Raw genomic sequence first — 12,876 nt, forward strand, 5'->3', positions numbered from 1 at the left:
GAATGTAAATTAAACGGACAAGAAGAGTAAAAAATCGAATGGTTATTGAAATGAAATTCATATTTGCGTGTCATTATGATGTCTGTAATCCGCTATATTTTTTCTTCTTCTTACGAACCACGGAACGGATCATCGGAGTCTTTTTTATCAACACCAAATGAACAGTTACTTCTAAACATTTGAGTTTTTTTGTTACGTAAGTTATGAATGTTACTATGTTTAGCCAGAAGCGAAATATCGTCTTGTTTCTATACGAAAAATAAAGAAGCGTTTGCCAGTGTCGTTGGAGGGAGAAGTCTTGGGGAGTGCTGTCAACAATGATCGTACCTGCAACTATAAAAACTCGTTCGAGCTCTGATTTGTATCCAGTTCTACAGTGAACCACCGACAGACTTCGTTTATTCCGGCACACGGATAATTTCAAAACAAATATGAAGACCATCATCGTTGTCTTTGCCTTCTGTCTTGTTGGCGCCTTGGTAAATTAGCGAATCTTTTTTCTTATAATCATCTATATCACTTTCCTTAATATTTAGATTTTGTTTTATATAATGGTATTCTTTATCCTGAACCCTTACATTTTTCTTATGCTCACCTGGTTAATTTATTGTTGCCGTATATTGCCGAATGAAATTATGAAATATATTGTATTCTTCTGTATAATTTCCATTCTTGTACAGTTATATTTTTCATTTTGGAGTTTTTTAAACTTATCTGGTTAACTTTTCGTTGAGATGCATCTGCCGCTTAAATAAAAATATAAAAGTGATTCATTGTTATCCATAACTATATACTTACACGTTTTATCATACATATCCTAATTGCTCTTATATTTGTTCCAGGCGCTCACAGAAGAGCAGAAAACGAAGTTAACTGAATACAAAAACTCCTGTATCACGGAGACCAGCGTTGACACACGTAAGTTGGGATCAACGAAATTGATTGTAAGAAATCAAATTTAAAATTCGAATTAATACTATTTCGTCTGCAGAGGTGGTAGATAACGCCAAGAATGGCAATTACGCTAAAGATGACGAAAAACTGGGTTGTTTCACCGCTTGTATGCTGAAAAAGATCGGAATTGTAAGTACAAGCGTTACTGAAATATATGTAGAGATACTTATATAAAATTTATTTAAATAAAATAGAAAATAATCGTCAATTATCTCAACAGATGAACCCAGACGGATCCGTGAACTTTGATGTTGCCAGAAAGAAGGCCCCATCCGACATTAACAAGGACCAGGTAGAAGATGTCATCAGCAAATGCAAAGATTCCAGTAAGTGAAACATTATTAATAAAAAACAAGTATTCCAAGTATAATGAAAATTTTTAATAAATTATTTACTATTTAAATCTTAGTGTTAATACAACACTGATATGTATAATGTTGTTGCAGCCGGTTCTAATGAATGCCAAACAGCTTCTAAATTGGCCCAATGCTTCCTAGAGAAAAAGTCTTTCAACTTACTTCACTGAGCTGCATACCATCGAAGAAAAATGATTCAATCTATAATTTACACAATTAGTATTGCCGCAGAATATCTGTAGCTTTTAATTAATAAATAAGTACTTTATGACTAGATGTTTAAATCGTCCGCTTATTTCAAAGTTGTTCTTATATTTATATACTTTTACCTGTCTGATGTGATCCGTATTTACCGTGATCGTTTTATTATGACAATCGCTTTTCAAAGTGCACAATGGTCTGCGTTTAAATTACAATTACCATTGTAACTGCATTACCGTTGGCAGTTTCATTTTGTATCGAGTCGATAATGAAAGAACTGTGGAACTGCATCGTGCTTTATGTTTCGACTCTATATTATATTTTGTCCATGCCATTCTCTCTGTTTAAAATTTTTACATTTCGAAATTACAATTTAATGTATCTTTTCAAATTCTTTTAAAATTTGTAATACATTATAAAAGAATTTGGTAAAATACTATGCTCTCAACCATGCATCCTGTTACTATTGCATTTCTAAAGATATAAAGTTACATTAACTTTGAATATGTTTTTACGTACTTATTAAAATGAATAATATCACAAAACTTATTTAATATTTATCTAATATTAAAGAAACTTACTCTTACGTTGTTTTTAAAATTAATTACATCCAATACTGAGAGGAAGGAGTCGCATACGTGAGACTAGGTATACTCGATGAGCAATAACTTCTTGTAGGTATACTCTATATTATATCGGCGTTCAGTTAATTCAGTGGACAAATCAGTTCCACGTTGGATATGCTCGTAATGTGAGCAATATGGCTACAAAGGAGAACAATCTTCCTGCGTTATATGGAGAATTAAACAAATTAGGCCAAAATGGTGAATACGAGAGGGCAATAAAAATTGCCAATAAAAGTGAGTCTTTCCCAATTTGGGAACAGCGTTCGTTTGTATAAATTTATCATAAGCATAACCTTTTGTCCTACTTTGTGAGAAGAGTGTGTTTAAAAAGTCGAAATATATTAGTTTTAGGCATTTCCCAGGACGAGGAAGCTGCTTTCCATTGCAAAGTCATTTGCTTCATTCAGTTATCCAAATTCACTGATGCACTCCAGTTTATTAGTAAAAATCCAAAACTAGCAACGTATGTTTGTTATTTATTACTGCAACAATATATATATTAGTATTCTTTTAGAAGGTAATGAATATATTTTTTGTTACAGTAATTTAGATTTTGAAAAAGCATACTGTTTATACCGATTGAATCAGGTACCCGAAGCTTTGAAGGTAGTAGAGAATGTCTCGAATCCATCGCTGAAGCTCAAGGAACTTAAAGCTCAAATATTGTACAGACTAGAAAAATATGAGGAGTGCTTTTCTGTGTACAGAGATATCATAAAAAACTCTCATGACGAATACGAGGATGAAAGGGAGGCTAATCTTGCAGCAGTGATCGTAAACTTAACGACTGAGGGTTCTGTAAGTTCTTCGATATGCATTTCACCTCTTCCTTATTTCATTATATTTGTTTTTAAACAGAATTTAGAAGTTTCTGCATTACGTGAAGACACATATGAACTGATATACAACGCAGCTTGTCGATTAATTGCACAAGGTAACAAGGGGGACAAAAGTACCTTGGTCGAAGCTGAGAAAAAGCTTAAGGCAGCAGAGAAATTGTGTAAAGAAGGTCTAGAGGAGGATGGTGTCGCAGAAGAGGAGATAGAAGATGAGTTAGGAATTATTAGAGTCCAGCTCGGTTGTTGCCTTCAGCTTCAAGGCCGTGAGAAAGAAGCTCAAATATTGTACACTTCAGCTCTGAAAGCAAAACCGGATGATATAGCTTTAGTAGCAGTTGCAAGCAATAATCTTGTGTGCCTCAATAAAGATCAAAATGTATTTGACAGTAAAAAGAGAATGAAGAGTGCTACTCACGATAGCTTGGAGCATAAGTTAACTTCCAGGCAGAGAAGGACCATCGCATACAATCAGTGCTTGCTAGCTTTATACACTGATCAGGTATAATTCTATTATATTCTAATTTTCGTAAGATTTCGTCTATATGTTGTCAATGTTTAGCTTAACAGAATTTTTATAAAAATTAGAGCATAGTAAGTTTTAATATTTGTACTTGATTATTTTATACTATATTTTATATACTTGGTTTATACGTAGGCGGAGCAGTGTCAACAGTTTTGCAATAAACTCGCTAAGGATCATCCTGCGTTGGCCGCGGATGCGATGTTTGTTAAAGCTGTACAATTTGGTAAAGAAGGCAAAGCGAAGGAAGCGGCGAAACTATTAACACAGTATGCAGTTGGGGAGAAAGAATTACAAATGAAGCTGGTTTGCGTGCAACTTTTACTAAGCCAGGACGAAAGGCAGGAGGCGATTAATATTCTTGAGAATTTAAATGAAAGAGATAGATCATTGCCTGGTATAGTTAGCACACTTGTAACCCTTCATATGGCCGATAATAATCGCGAAAAAGCATCAGCTGCCCTGAAAAATGCAGTTAACTATTACAAGAAGAATAAGGTATAATGATTGGAATTTTTCAATATTTTAGTTCATTACATTTATATTTGATACCTCTTTTTAGGAAACAACTGCCAATTTGGGAGAGTTATGGCGGCAGGCCGCTGATTTTTATTTACGCGGAGGAGAAATTAAAGAAGCAGCAGACATTTTGCAAGAAATGGTGGATGCTTCGCCATCTGACACTAAGACATTGGCACAATTGGTAGTGGCTTATGTGCAATTTTGTCCTGAAAAGGCGCAGCTTCTCTCGAAGCGTTTACCACCACTGCATGATCTCTCTGAGAGAACCGATGTTGATGCTTTGGAAAGCAGTAATTGGGTGATCGGTACGAAGGTGATCAAGAAGAAGGTAGAACCGTCTCCTGGGTAAGCATTTCTTCTTTCTTTTTAAGTGTACTACCAAAACAGTGTTAATTAATCGTAAATATGTTCTCCAGCAAACTTATCGATGTAACGCAAAAGAAACGTAAGAAACGTAAGCGCAAAGGGAAATTACCTAAAAACTATGATCCAAATGTTCCGCCTGATCCTGAACGGTGGTTACCTAGACACGAACGTAGCGGATTTAGGAAGAAACGAGACAGAAGGAATCGAGATGCTGCGATGAAAGGCACTCAAGGTGCTGTAGCGGGCGCTAGTGATATGTAGTACGTATTTACACTTGATGTCTATATACATATTTAGGAATTTCATTCATCTTAATTTGAACATTGTATGCAATTAATATCATTATTCGTTGTTACAGTGATATTACCAAAATGCCGACAAATGCGAAACCATCTCCTAACCCCAGACACAGTCCGGCGGTAGAAAGTTCCGGTCCACGGCAGCAACAGCGTAAAGTTCAACAGAAAAAGAAAAAGAAAGGAGGAAAATGGTAATAAGTAAATTTTTGTATTTGCGTTGCATTTGCCTGAAATATATAGAGGTTTCTACACCGTTAGAATAATCGATGATCGAATGATACATCTATTTAATGCATCGGATAACTTTTTCAACTGTACACATTTTTTATCACTGTACATATGTATAGTACCAAGGAATACTGCCATTTTTAAACGAACGTATTTTATACGCGTATCGTTTCAAACACTACACTTTTCAACTCCTATATTTCCTTTTAACCTAAAGTATATGATAGTGTCCTGAATTGAAAATATACACGAGAAACATATGGTACGTAAAATATTTTTATTCCTTCTTTCTTTTGTCAGCTCTTGACAAAATTCGGCAATATAATATACAATATAGGTAACATGTTTCTTACGTACTTGGACTAGGATTTGGCAATACATATCTTTATTCCTCTGTTGGTAACAATTGTATATAAAAATACAATCTGTCTTGAATTCTTTTCTTTTGTTCTTAGTAAATCTGTAATCCGTGTTTCGATAGATCCAGTGATTGTGCGTCAGATTTTTATAACATTCATGTAACAGATTTTATATAATATGTATATATAATAATATATATAATAAGTGGCATTCACACACTCGTAACTACGACATTCTTACATCGCGTGTAATAATAAAATGCCACGTCGTTATTTAGGTGAGTTTCCCTTTTTCATTTTTCATGAAATCAAAAACTCTGTGAAAACGCACTTCGATTACGTATCCACTGTATGCGTATCGATGTCGTGGCACGTATGCACGTTGCGTAGTGTAAAAGGATAACCCTCGTTTCTTCTACCTTCCTAACTTATTGTCACGTATTATCATTGCACAACACAGCATTATGTGTTTTGTCCTTTTATATATAAATTTATAACAGGCAACTGTCGAGGTAAGAATAACTGTATAATATCGTAAAACGTTTCTACTTCCGTTTCCTTATATAGTTCATTTTTTCTTTTTTTTTTTTAAATATGTCAAGGCTGTAAATCGTTCTCATTTAGACGTTTACTTAAATACCAATAATACCCTTTTTCATTAGAAAATAGTACAACAGGCACGCTCATTCAACATGGTCTGAACATCGTGTGATATGCATAATACGTAGAAAATAAACGAAGCACTGGAAACAACTCATTTTACGAGTTCTAGGCAACTATGTATCTCTTACTTGATCATTCAAGTTATGCCGCACTCATCTATTTGGCAAAGCAAATACCCCGTGTTCCCAAAAACCGACCGCCAAAATCAAGTTCGACAAAAAAGTGAGTTTGTCAAAGATGAGAATAGATGAGTAAGGCACAAATGCATGTAAATGTCACGAAACATTTACACAATGATGTAAGTAGTAATTCTTAATGCCGTAAAATGTTACGTTACCAACAAAGAATGCTACTTCTCCGGGATAATGCCCTCCCAGGCATCTTCTCTTTGCTTGTTGGCTAATCTGCGTTTCTCTGAGAACAAAGGAACATCTCGTTACAATTTCTTCCAGAGTTTTTAACCCATTACACGTTTTGTCCATGAATGACGTTTACCTTTAGCTTCGCGTAGTATATTTTTCTCGTGTTCACGTTCTTGTCTAGCAGTAGCCAATTTTACGCCTAAAGCACCTGTGACCAGACGTCTGGCCAACGCTGCGCACGTTTCCGGACGACTTCTATAGGGTTGCAAAAATTCTGCGCTCCTTTTCGCTTTCGTTTTACTCAACGCGGTTGCCTCGCTCAGCGGTCGTGTTTTGACAAATGGATGATCCGATGCCAATACTTCGGCAGCTATAAACGAATCGATGAGTAAGCGTTTCATCAGTCATCGCACCACTGCAATTTCGACGTGTTCCTACTTACCAACAAGCGGGCTACTAAAGACGCCAAGACAGTGTGTGTCGTCTACCCACTTCAATTCGAAACCACCATTTTTAAATGGGCTGAAAACAGCCGCTAAGTCGCTGGTCTTAAATTCTGACGGGAAATTATATATTTCAACAACGTGAGCGAACTCGTCGCTGGATACCTCGATGTGCTTCGTGTATGGTTTGTAATCACTTTTTGGTTGTTCTATCGTAACATCGCCGACAGCTGATGTTAACTGAGGAAGAAATCAGATAAAGTTAATTAATATTTCTGCGATGTCAAGATATAAAAGCTTCAAATCTCTTAAATTAGCATCACTTTCACACGATATCACGAGAAATAGTAAAATTTTCTATATACTTGCCTCTTCTATCAAAGTTGGATCCAAACAGTCACCGTTGTCGTCGAACAAACTGTCCCAATCACATTCGTCCCTGTTTATCTTTTTAACAGGCGGTGAAGGTGGTGGAGCAGGTTTACTTTTCTGCCTTATTATCTTCTTTACCTTTTTCTGTGGCGGTGGTATAGGAACAGGAATTACTTCTTTAACAGTTTTTGGTTCTTCCTGTACAGTATCTGAAATAATCAACACCTTCGATACCATGTTCCGACGCATCATCTGCGTGTTCTTTTGATTCGTTATTTCATCCTTGTTAGAAAGCTCCGTGTTCTTCTTGTTGTTGCTCGCAGTTGTATCAGTTACAATAACATCGTCCTTGGATTTATCAGACCTATCTGCTTCTTCGTTAACATTAATTTCACTATATACACATGTTTCAACTGATTCTAAACTACTTTTATTTTCACTAGAACTACTCGATACGTCTTCCTCTTCCTCCTCCTCTTCTTCTTCTTCTTCTTCTCGCTCTTCTGCTTCTTCCTCGATGGTCTGTGACTGAAACGCATCGACTAGAACGCATTTAATTTCAGCAGCGGGAGAACCGCTTGAATCGTTTGGCACATTTTCATTTGAACTGTCTGACTGTTCAGCTGTTTCTTCGTTACTAATCTCTACGATAGATACGTCTGTGATAGCCGCAGAATCTGTCTCCGTCGATACTGTCTGAAGACACTCGTTAATTTCAAATTCTAAACTACCTTGATCTTTGTCAAGGCATGCGTTTGATCCCTTTTTAGCGCACTCTGGACTTCGATGCACATCAGAGTCCGCTTCTTTGTTACTTAACGGCGATTTTGATTGTCTATGAGAAGCAACGGACGAGTTGTCCTTAGCTGTTGGACTCGCGCGCACAGGCTCCGTTGGCTGAGGACTTCCTTCCGTTTCCAAACTCCTGCGATGTCTCGGCACGTAAACCGCGCGATCTGGTCTTCTCTGGCGAGAAGTTCTTGACAAAATCAAATCGAGCGATACGCGTTAAGAACTTTTATTAATTACGGTTTAGGCAATAGAAATAAATATAGTCGATCCTCGAATTACGCGCAGGACTGGTTTTACGTACGTTCCTCTTTTTTTGCACTACGGCCTGATCGGTATAAAAAGAAATTGACCACAGAAAAATTATTTCTCGACCGCGTGGAATAAGACAATTGCGAAACTGCGACCACGTAAATCGAGGGCTGGTATACTTTCATATAATATCGTACTTCGCAGCAGACAGATCCGTGGTTGCCGGTGCTTGAACTTGATCTACGTTCGATTGAAGTTCATTCCTGGCTCTCCTGGCAGCTGGTGGCCTGTAGATCTCGACTGCTGGCGTTGACTTTGCTAAAAAGAATCGAGCGACGAATTCAGTCAAATTTACGTATCTCTTAGCGAGCGAATAAATGCTTTTAAAATTATCTCTGGATCACCTCGTCTTTGAACTCGTACGTGCTCTGGCGATGTGGAGGGCGATCGTCGTCCTTCGACGCCCATCTCTAACAACGTACCAGTGTCCCTCGGCGTACAACTTGATTTACACTGTGCACCATTCAATTTTGGATCCCTTAAAATGTGAAAAACAAAAAGAGTAGTTATTACGTCTGTCAACTTTATACAAGTTCTTTTTATATGTCTTTATCAGTTTGATGATTCCAACGCATTGGTGTGGTACGCCACGTGACCTTGAGACGGTCAGTTTCACTTTCGTTCGCCGCTGCTACGTCGTAAGAATTCCGCTCTTGTAAACCATATTTCGTAACGGTATTAGGCCCCGTCCCATGAATCTCGCATAAACCTGATTCAATTTAGAGCTCGTCCTACATTTGTTGCAACCTGGCCTATTATATTTCTGAACTAATCGTGTCGCAGTGGCATTGAATTTTATTTCAAAGTGGAGCACACGTTGGCGTGAAATATTTCAATCTCGTGTACCGAATACTTCATCGAGATATCGTGACGATTTGAGAGAGGAAAACAACAAACGCATTCCCTTCGCACAAGATTTTCGCAAGTCTGTTAGAACGTATGGTAACAGTTCATTGTTTGTAACGCGAGCAACGCGTATCCTTTCAACATTTACACGAAACCACGATGAACTACAACGCACCAATCGTTATCAGAACATGCATCTCTTATCGGTAGGTTATCGACAGAGGGAAAACGAATAAGAAACAATGAAACTTCGTTTAACAAATTCCACTCGCGATTACATTCGTTCGTGAGAAGAAATTCAGGGAATTCCTCGCTTCAGCTCGACGAGATGAGCAGTTTAATAAACTGAAACGAAAGATGAAAATCATACGAATAACAAAACTGCATTTGGCGCTTAGCTTTCAAGAAAAACGTGTTTAAAAATCCGTGAAGAGTCCATTGCGAGGCTACGTGGGTACTAGCGCGTGGCCGCGTGAGATTTTTGTCTGGCCTCAAGGGCAATCTTGTTATTCTTTATTTCGTTTCTTCTTTCCCTTTTTGGACTTGTAGAATCTTCCTTAAACTTTGTTATCCATTATCCAGTTGACATTCCAATATCCAAGTCACAGGACGTCGCGTAGAGGGTTTATTTTACAAATCTCGAAGAAACACGCAGACCGGTACCTTATCACGTCACTCTTGTAACACACAACAGTCCGTCTGGCAGAGCCTTGGCCGATCGAGAAGGTATGGAGTTCGGTGAAACGATCCTGCACCAACTGGTGTATGATGTATCTCCGATAGTTGTTCACAGGTGGAAAGACGAGTACCCTGTAAAAGTGAAAAGAACACGCGTCACGATCGCAGCTGAAAGTGAGACCGAAATGGAGGACTGGCCGATGGGTGAACGTAACCGCCTAGCCTCGGGCCACTCGGCGGTATCCCGTCAGATGAACGCACGCCGGCTAACTTTTACATAACGTTTCACTTTCTCCCTCGTTGGTTTCCTCAAAATCAGTGCCCATCCTCGCGATCGAACAAGTATGCGCCCGCCCGTGTTTCGGCCACATTTTACCAACGGTGGTTACGATCCCGTTAACGTTTTGCATAATCAACAGTTCGTGGCAACCGGGTATTACGTTCGAACGGTACAAAATGACGGCTAACGGCGGAATTCGTTATGTGTAACCGGATGTTTTTTAGAAAGTATCGGGGCCCATTAGAACGCGCGCGCGTGTTTCATGTACACATAATCGAGGATACAAGGAAACAGGAAGCGCACTCGTGCGATCACGTGGAGTATCCTGCCGTTGAAATGTAAATAAAACTATTTTGCGAGGACAATGTTAAAATAGAGAATTTCACTTTAACAACATTTCACGTTGAGATATTCAAATTACATGCAAACTGTCCAGGTGGAACGAACCGTGCAACACGATAAATCGCGGTTCTGCGTGTCTACTTTACTTCTCTGGGTTGTAGACATGAAAGCTGAGAAGAAAAAGAAATCGACTCCAACCAGCCGAACAAAACAACCATTTCTCTATCTCTTTCTCCTTTTTTCACCGCGATACGATCGTTGGATCGCCGTATCGTCGGTTCGATCTGTTAATTATGTTTCAGAGTCGACTAAATCGACGAGCCTTGAACTAGAAAGAAGAAACAGAATGTCGTATATCTCGTAAGTGTTGCGTGGTTCACGTAATCGCTGGGATACGTGAGCGACATACGCTAAGTGACCGGTCGCACTCGGTAGATTAACAATTATCCGTGTAGAGGGCATTCAAAATCGCCCAGCTGTTCGCATTGCCTGCGATTTTATTAATTATGCAATACGGCGCGCAATCATCGTGATTTTCGAAACATTTCTCTCGTTATTGATCTATTTTCTTGTTTGATCAAAGATATATGACAATCTTATTTATGCGAGATATTTCTGTAATTAAACAAAATTCTTTTAATTCCGTCCTGTTACCGAATGGATCAACCATGTGAAAGTATCAGATAGAATGTTCGAATACGTAATATAGGTTACATGTTCATGAAATATTTAAACTGCGAATTGACTGACTAAGAAACGGTAAATATTACGGTGTCCTTATATAATACTTTACAGCGATGGTTAATCTTGTACAACCGTGCTTTATTATTTTCGTCGTCGTTGATCGAGATAATTCGTTCCATTAATCTTTGTGTTTCGTATAAATTTTCTTTCATTACCCAACGGCGAACGTAAGTCCCCGCCGTCTATGGAGAGCTATTTTAACCAATATCCGCAGCTTAAAAACTCATCATCTTTGTGCTACGTAACGATTCAGGTGAAATGCAAAGGCAAGGTGCGCACGAGCAAATGAAACCTGATACAACGTCAACTGATAGAAAATAAAAACTATCGACATCTATAAAATGCATTTTTATTTTCTCCAGGCAAGCTGCCAATGATCTGCAGTTCTTTCATGCTTCTCAAAACGCTATGTAGCTTGCTAAAAATAGAAATATCCTTCGACGAAAAACGTGTTGTCATTCGAAGTACGCGGGCCATGCAAAGAAAAAAAAAGTTAAAGGTAGAATCCATTATCGTAACGGAACCGTCTAAAGATGCACGTCGTTACGGCCAAGAACATCGGCTGGACGACGACGATATCAGCCATTTAGCTTCCAGTTGAGATATTTATAAATGTATAATCTGCACGGAAACCGTGAAGGAGTCGATAACACGTTGTGCGCCTTTAGTTGTATGGCATCTTAAATCTTCTCTGAAATTCTAAGAACATTTCTAATTGCTTTCGAATTCCGATTGTAGCTCGCAGATTCGAGTAGATTTAGTGCGATGCATTTCTCCCACGTAACGTACCATGGAATTGTCATGAAAAATTACGGAACGTCAAATCAACGCTATTTATGACGTGTATCTGTTTTGTTTTTTTACAGAATTCATATACGTCAACTAACTTTGAAAGGCATCTTATCTCTCTGAAATGCCACGAAGATCAATGACTTCTCGAAGGGGTCTTTACGGGGAGCCACGATGAACGTTCGTAGAAATCGAAAGTCAAGAATTAATGTCTGAAGACACGTTGTAAAAGCTGGTGATCTAACCTTTAAAGGCGCGTCGTTGCATCAGGAAACGTGATCGTTTAGCTGTCCTACCTTTTCCGTCTCTTGTCCCTTGAAAATAGAGTCACGTCGTGCTCCACTTCCTCGGAGAAGAGGCTGTCCTGTAAGCTCATTTATCTGCGAGATTGCACGCAGAACACGCACAGGAGATACTGCCGACACTTAAAATCAAATTCATCGAAAATTACACAACGAAATCACGTTTGCCGTGCTGCTAGACAGCAGCAACGGTCACTATTCGACGCACATTGACCATAAACTACTTTAGGACGCACCGCGCATGCGCCGGTTCGCTCAACCAGCCCGGCCACTGCGCGTGCGCATGAATTTGAAATCGAAGACTAGTTTCGTGCGCGATTTTTACCCGCCGTTGTGTCGTTTTTCTTCTGCGCATTTTTAACGGAAAATCTGTGTAAGTATTCGCATCTCAACTCATTAATACCATTATTACGTTCACTAATTACGTCGCGCGTGTTTCTACCGTGTTCTTTCGGTGAGAAAATATAAAATCTACGATTGATCGACAGAATAAAATTTTCCCCGTTTTCTAAGGGAACGCCATTGTTGCATAAGTTGATTGCGTAGCTCTTCTTATTCCATTAAAGAGACCTTCAAACGTTCATTCTACGATTTCGATTTCTTTTCTTGGTATAATAGTATGCGGCAAGGACGCTTTAAATCGTTTGAGAGGAATTAGTATTCTGTCGACAATCATTCGTGCCA

The 12,876-nt window shown here is 38.5% G+C and overlaps 3 protein-coding genes across 3 annotated transcripts; 2 read left to right on the top strand and 1 right to left on the bottom strand.

Annotated features, from left to right (window-relative positions):
* The first annotated feature begins 322 nt into the window (after nt 1-322).
* Nucleotides 323-1,582, top strand: LOC143427824 (general odorant-binding protein 56d-like). The gene is made up of 5 exons (XM_076902290.1): nt 323-479; nt 843-918; nt 992-1,083; nt 1,175-1,280; nt 1,401-1,582. The coding sequence occupies exons 1-5, from the start codon at nt 432-434 to the stop codon at nt 1,478-1,480; spliced, it is 402 nt and encodes a 133-aa protein (XP_076758405.1). The 5' UTR covers nt 323-431; the 3' UTR covers nt 1,481-1,582.
* Nucleotides 1,583-2,204: 622 nt separating this feature from the next.
* Nucleotides 2,205-4,959, top strand: Srp72 (signal recognition particle 72). The gene is made up of 8 exons (XM_076903452.1): nt 2,205-2,371; nt 2,483-2,600; nt 2,680-2,935; nt 2,996-3,475; nt 3,632-3,994; nt 4,059-4,363; nt 4,435-4,644; nt 4,743-4,959. The coding sequence occupies exons 1-8, from the start codon at nt 2,272-2,274 to the stop codon at nt 4,876-4,878; spliced, it is 1,968 nt and encodes a 655-aa protein (XP_076759567.1). The 5' UTR covers nt 2,205-2,271; the 3' UTR covers nt 4,879-4,959.
* A 226-nt stretch (nt 4,960-5,185) lies between these two features.
* On the bottom strand, nt 5,186-12,401 carry LOC143428520 (uncharacterized). The gene is made up of 8 exons (XM_076903453.1): nt 12,187-12,401; nt 9,721-9,867; nt 8,556-8,689; nt 8,349-8,469; nt 7,108-8,089; nt 6,738-6,978; nt 6,429-6,665; nt 5,186-6,347 (listed from the first exon to the last, which is right to left on the bottom strand). The coding sequence occupies exons 1-8, from the start codon at nt 12,264-12,266 to the stop codon at nt 6,283-6,285; spliced, it is 2,007 nt and encodes a 668-aa protein (XP_076759568.1). The 5' UTR covers nt 12,267-12,401; the 3' UTR covers nt 5,186-6,282.
* Nucleotides 12,402-12,876: the final 475 nt, after the last annotated feature.

This window comes from Xylocopa sonorina, chromosome 10, assembly GCF_050948175.1.
Source record: "Xylocopa sonorina isolate GNS202 chromosome 10, iyXylSono1_principal, whole genome shotgun sequence".
NCBI lineage: Eukaryota > Metazoa > Arthropoda > Insecta > Hymenoptera > Apidae > Xylocopa > Xylocopa sonorina.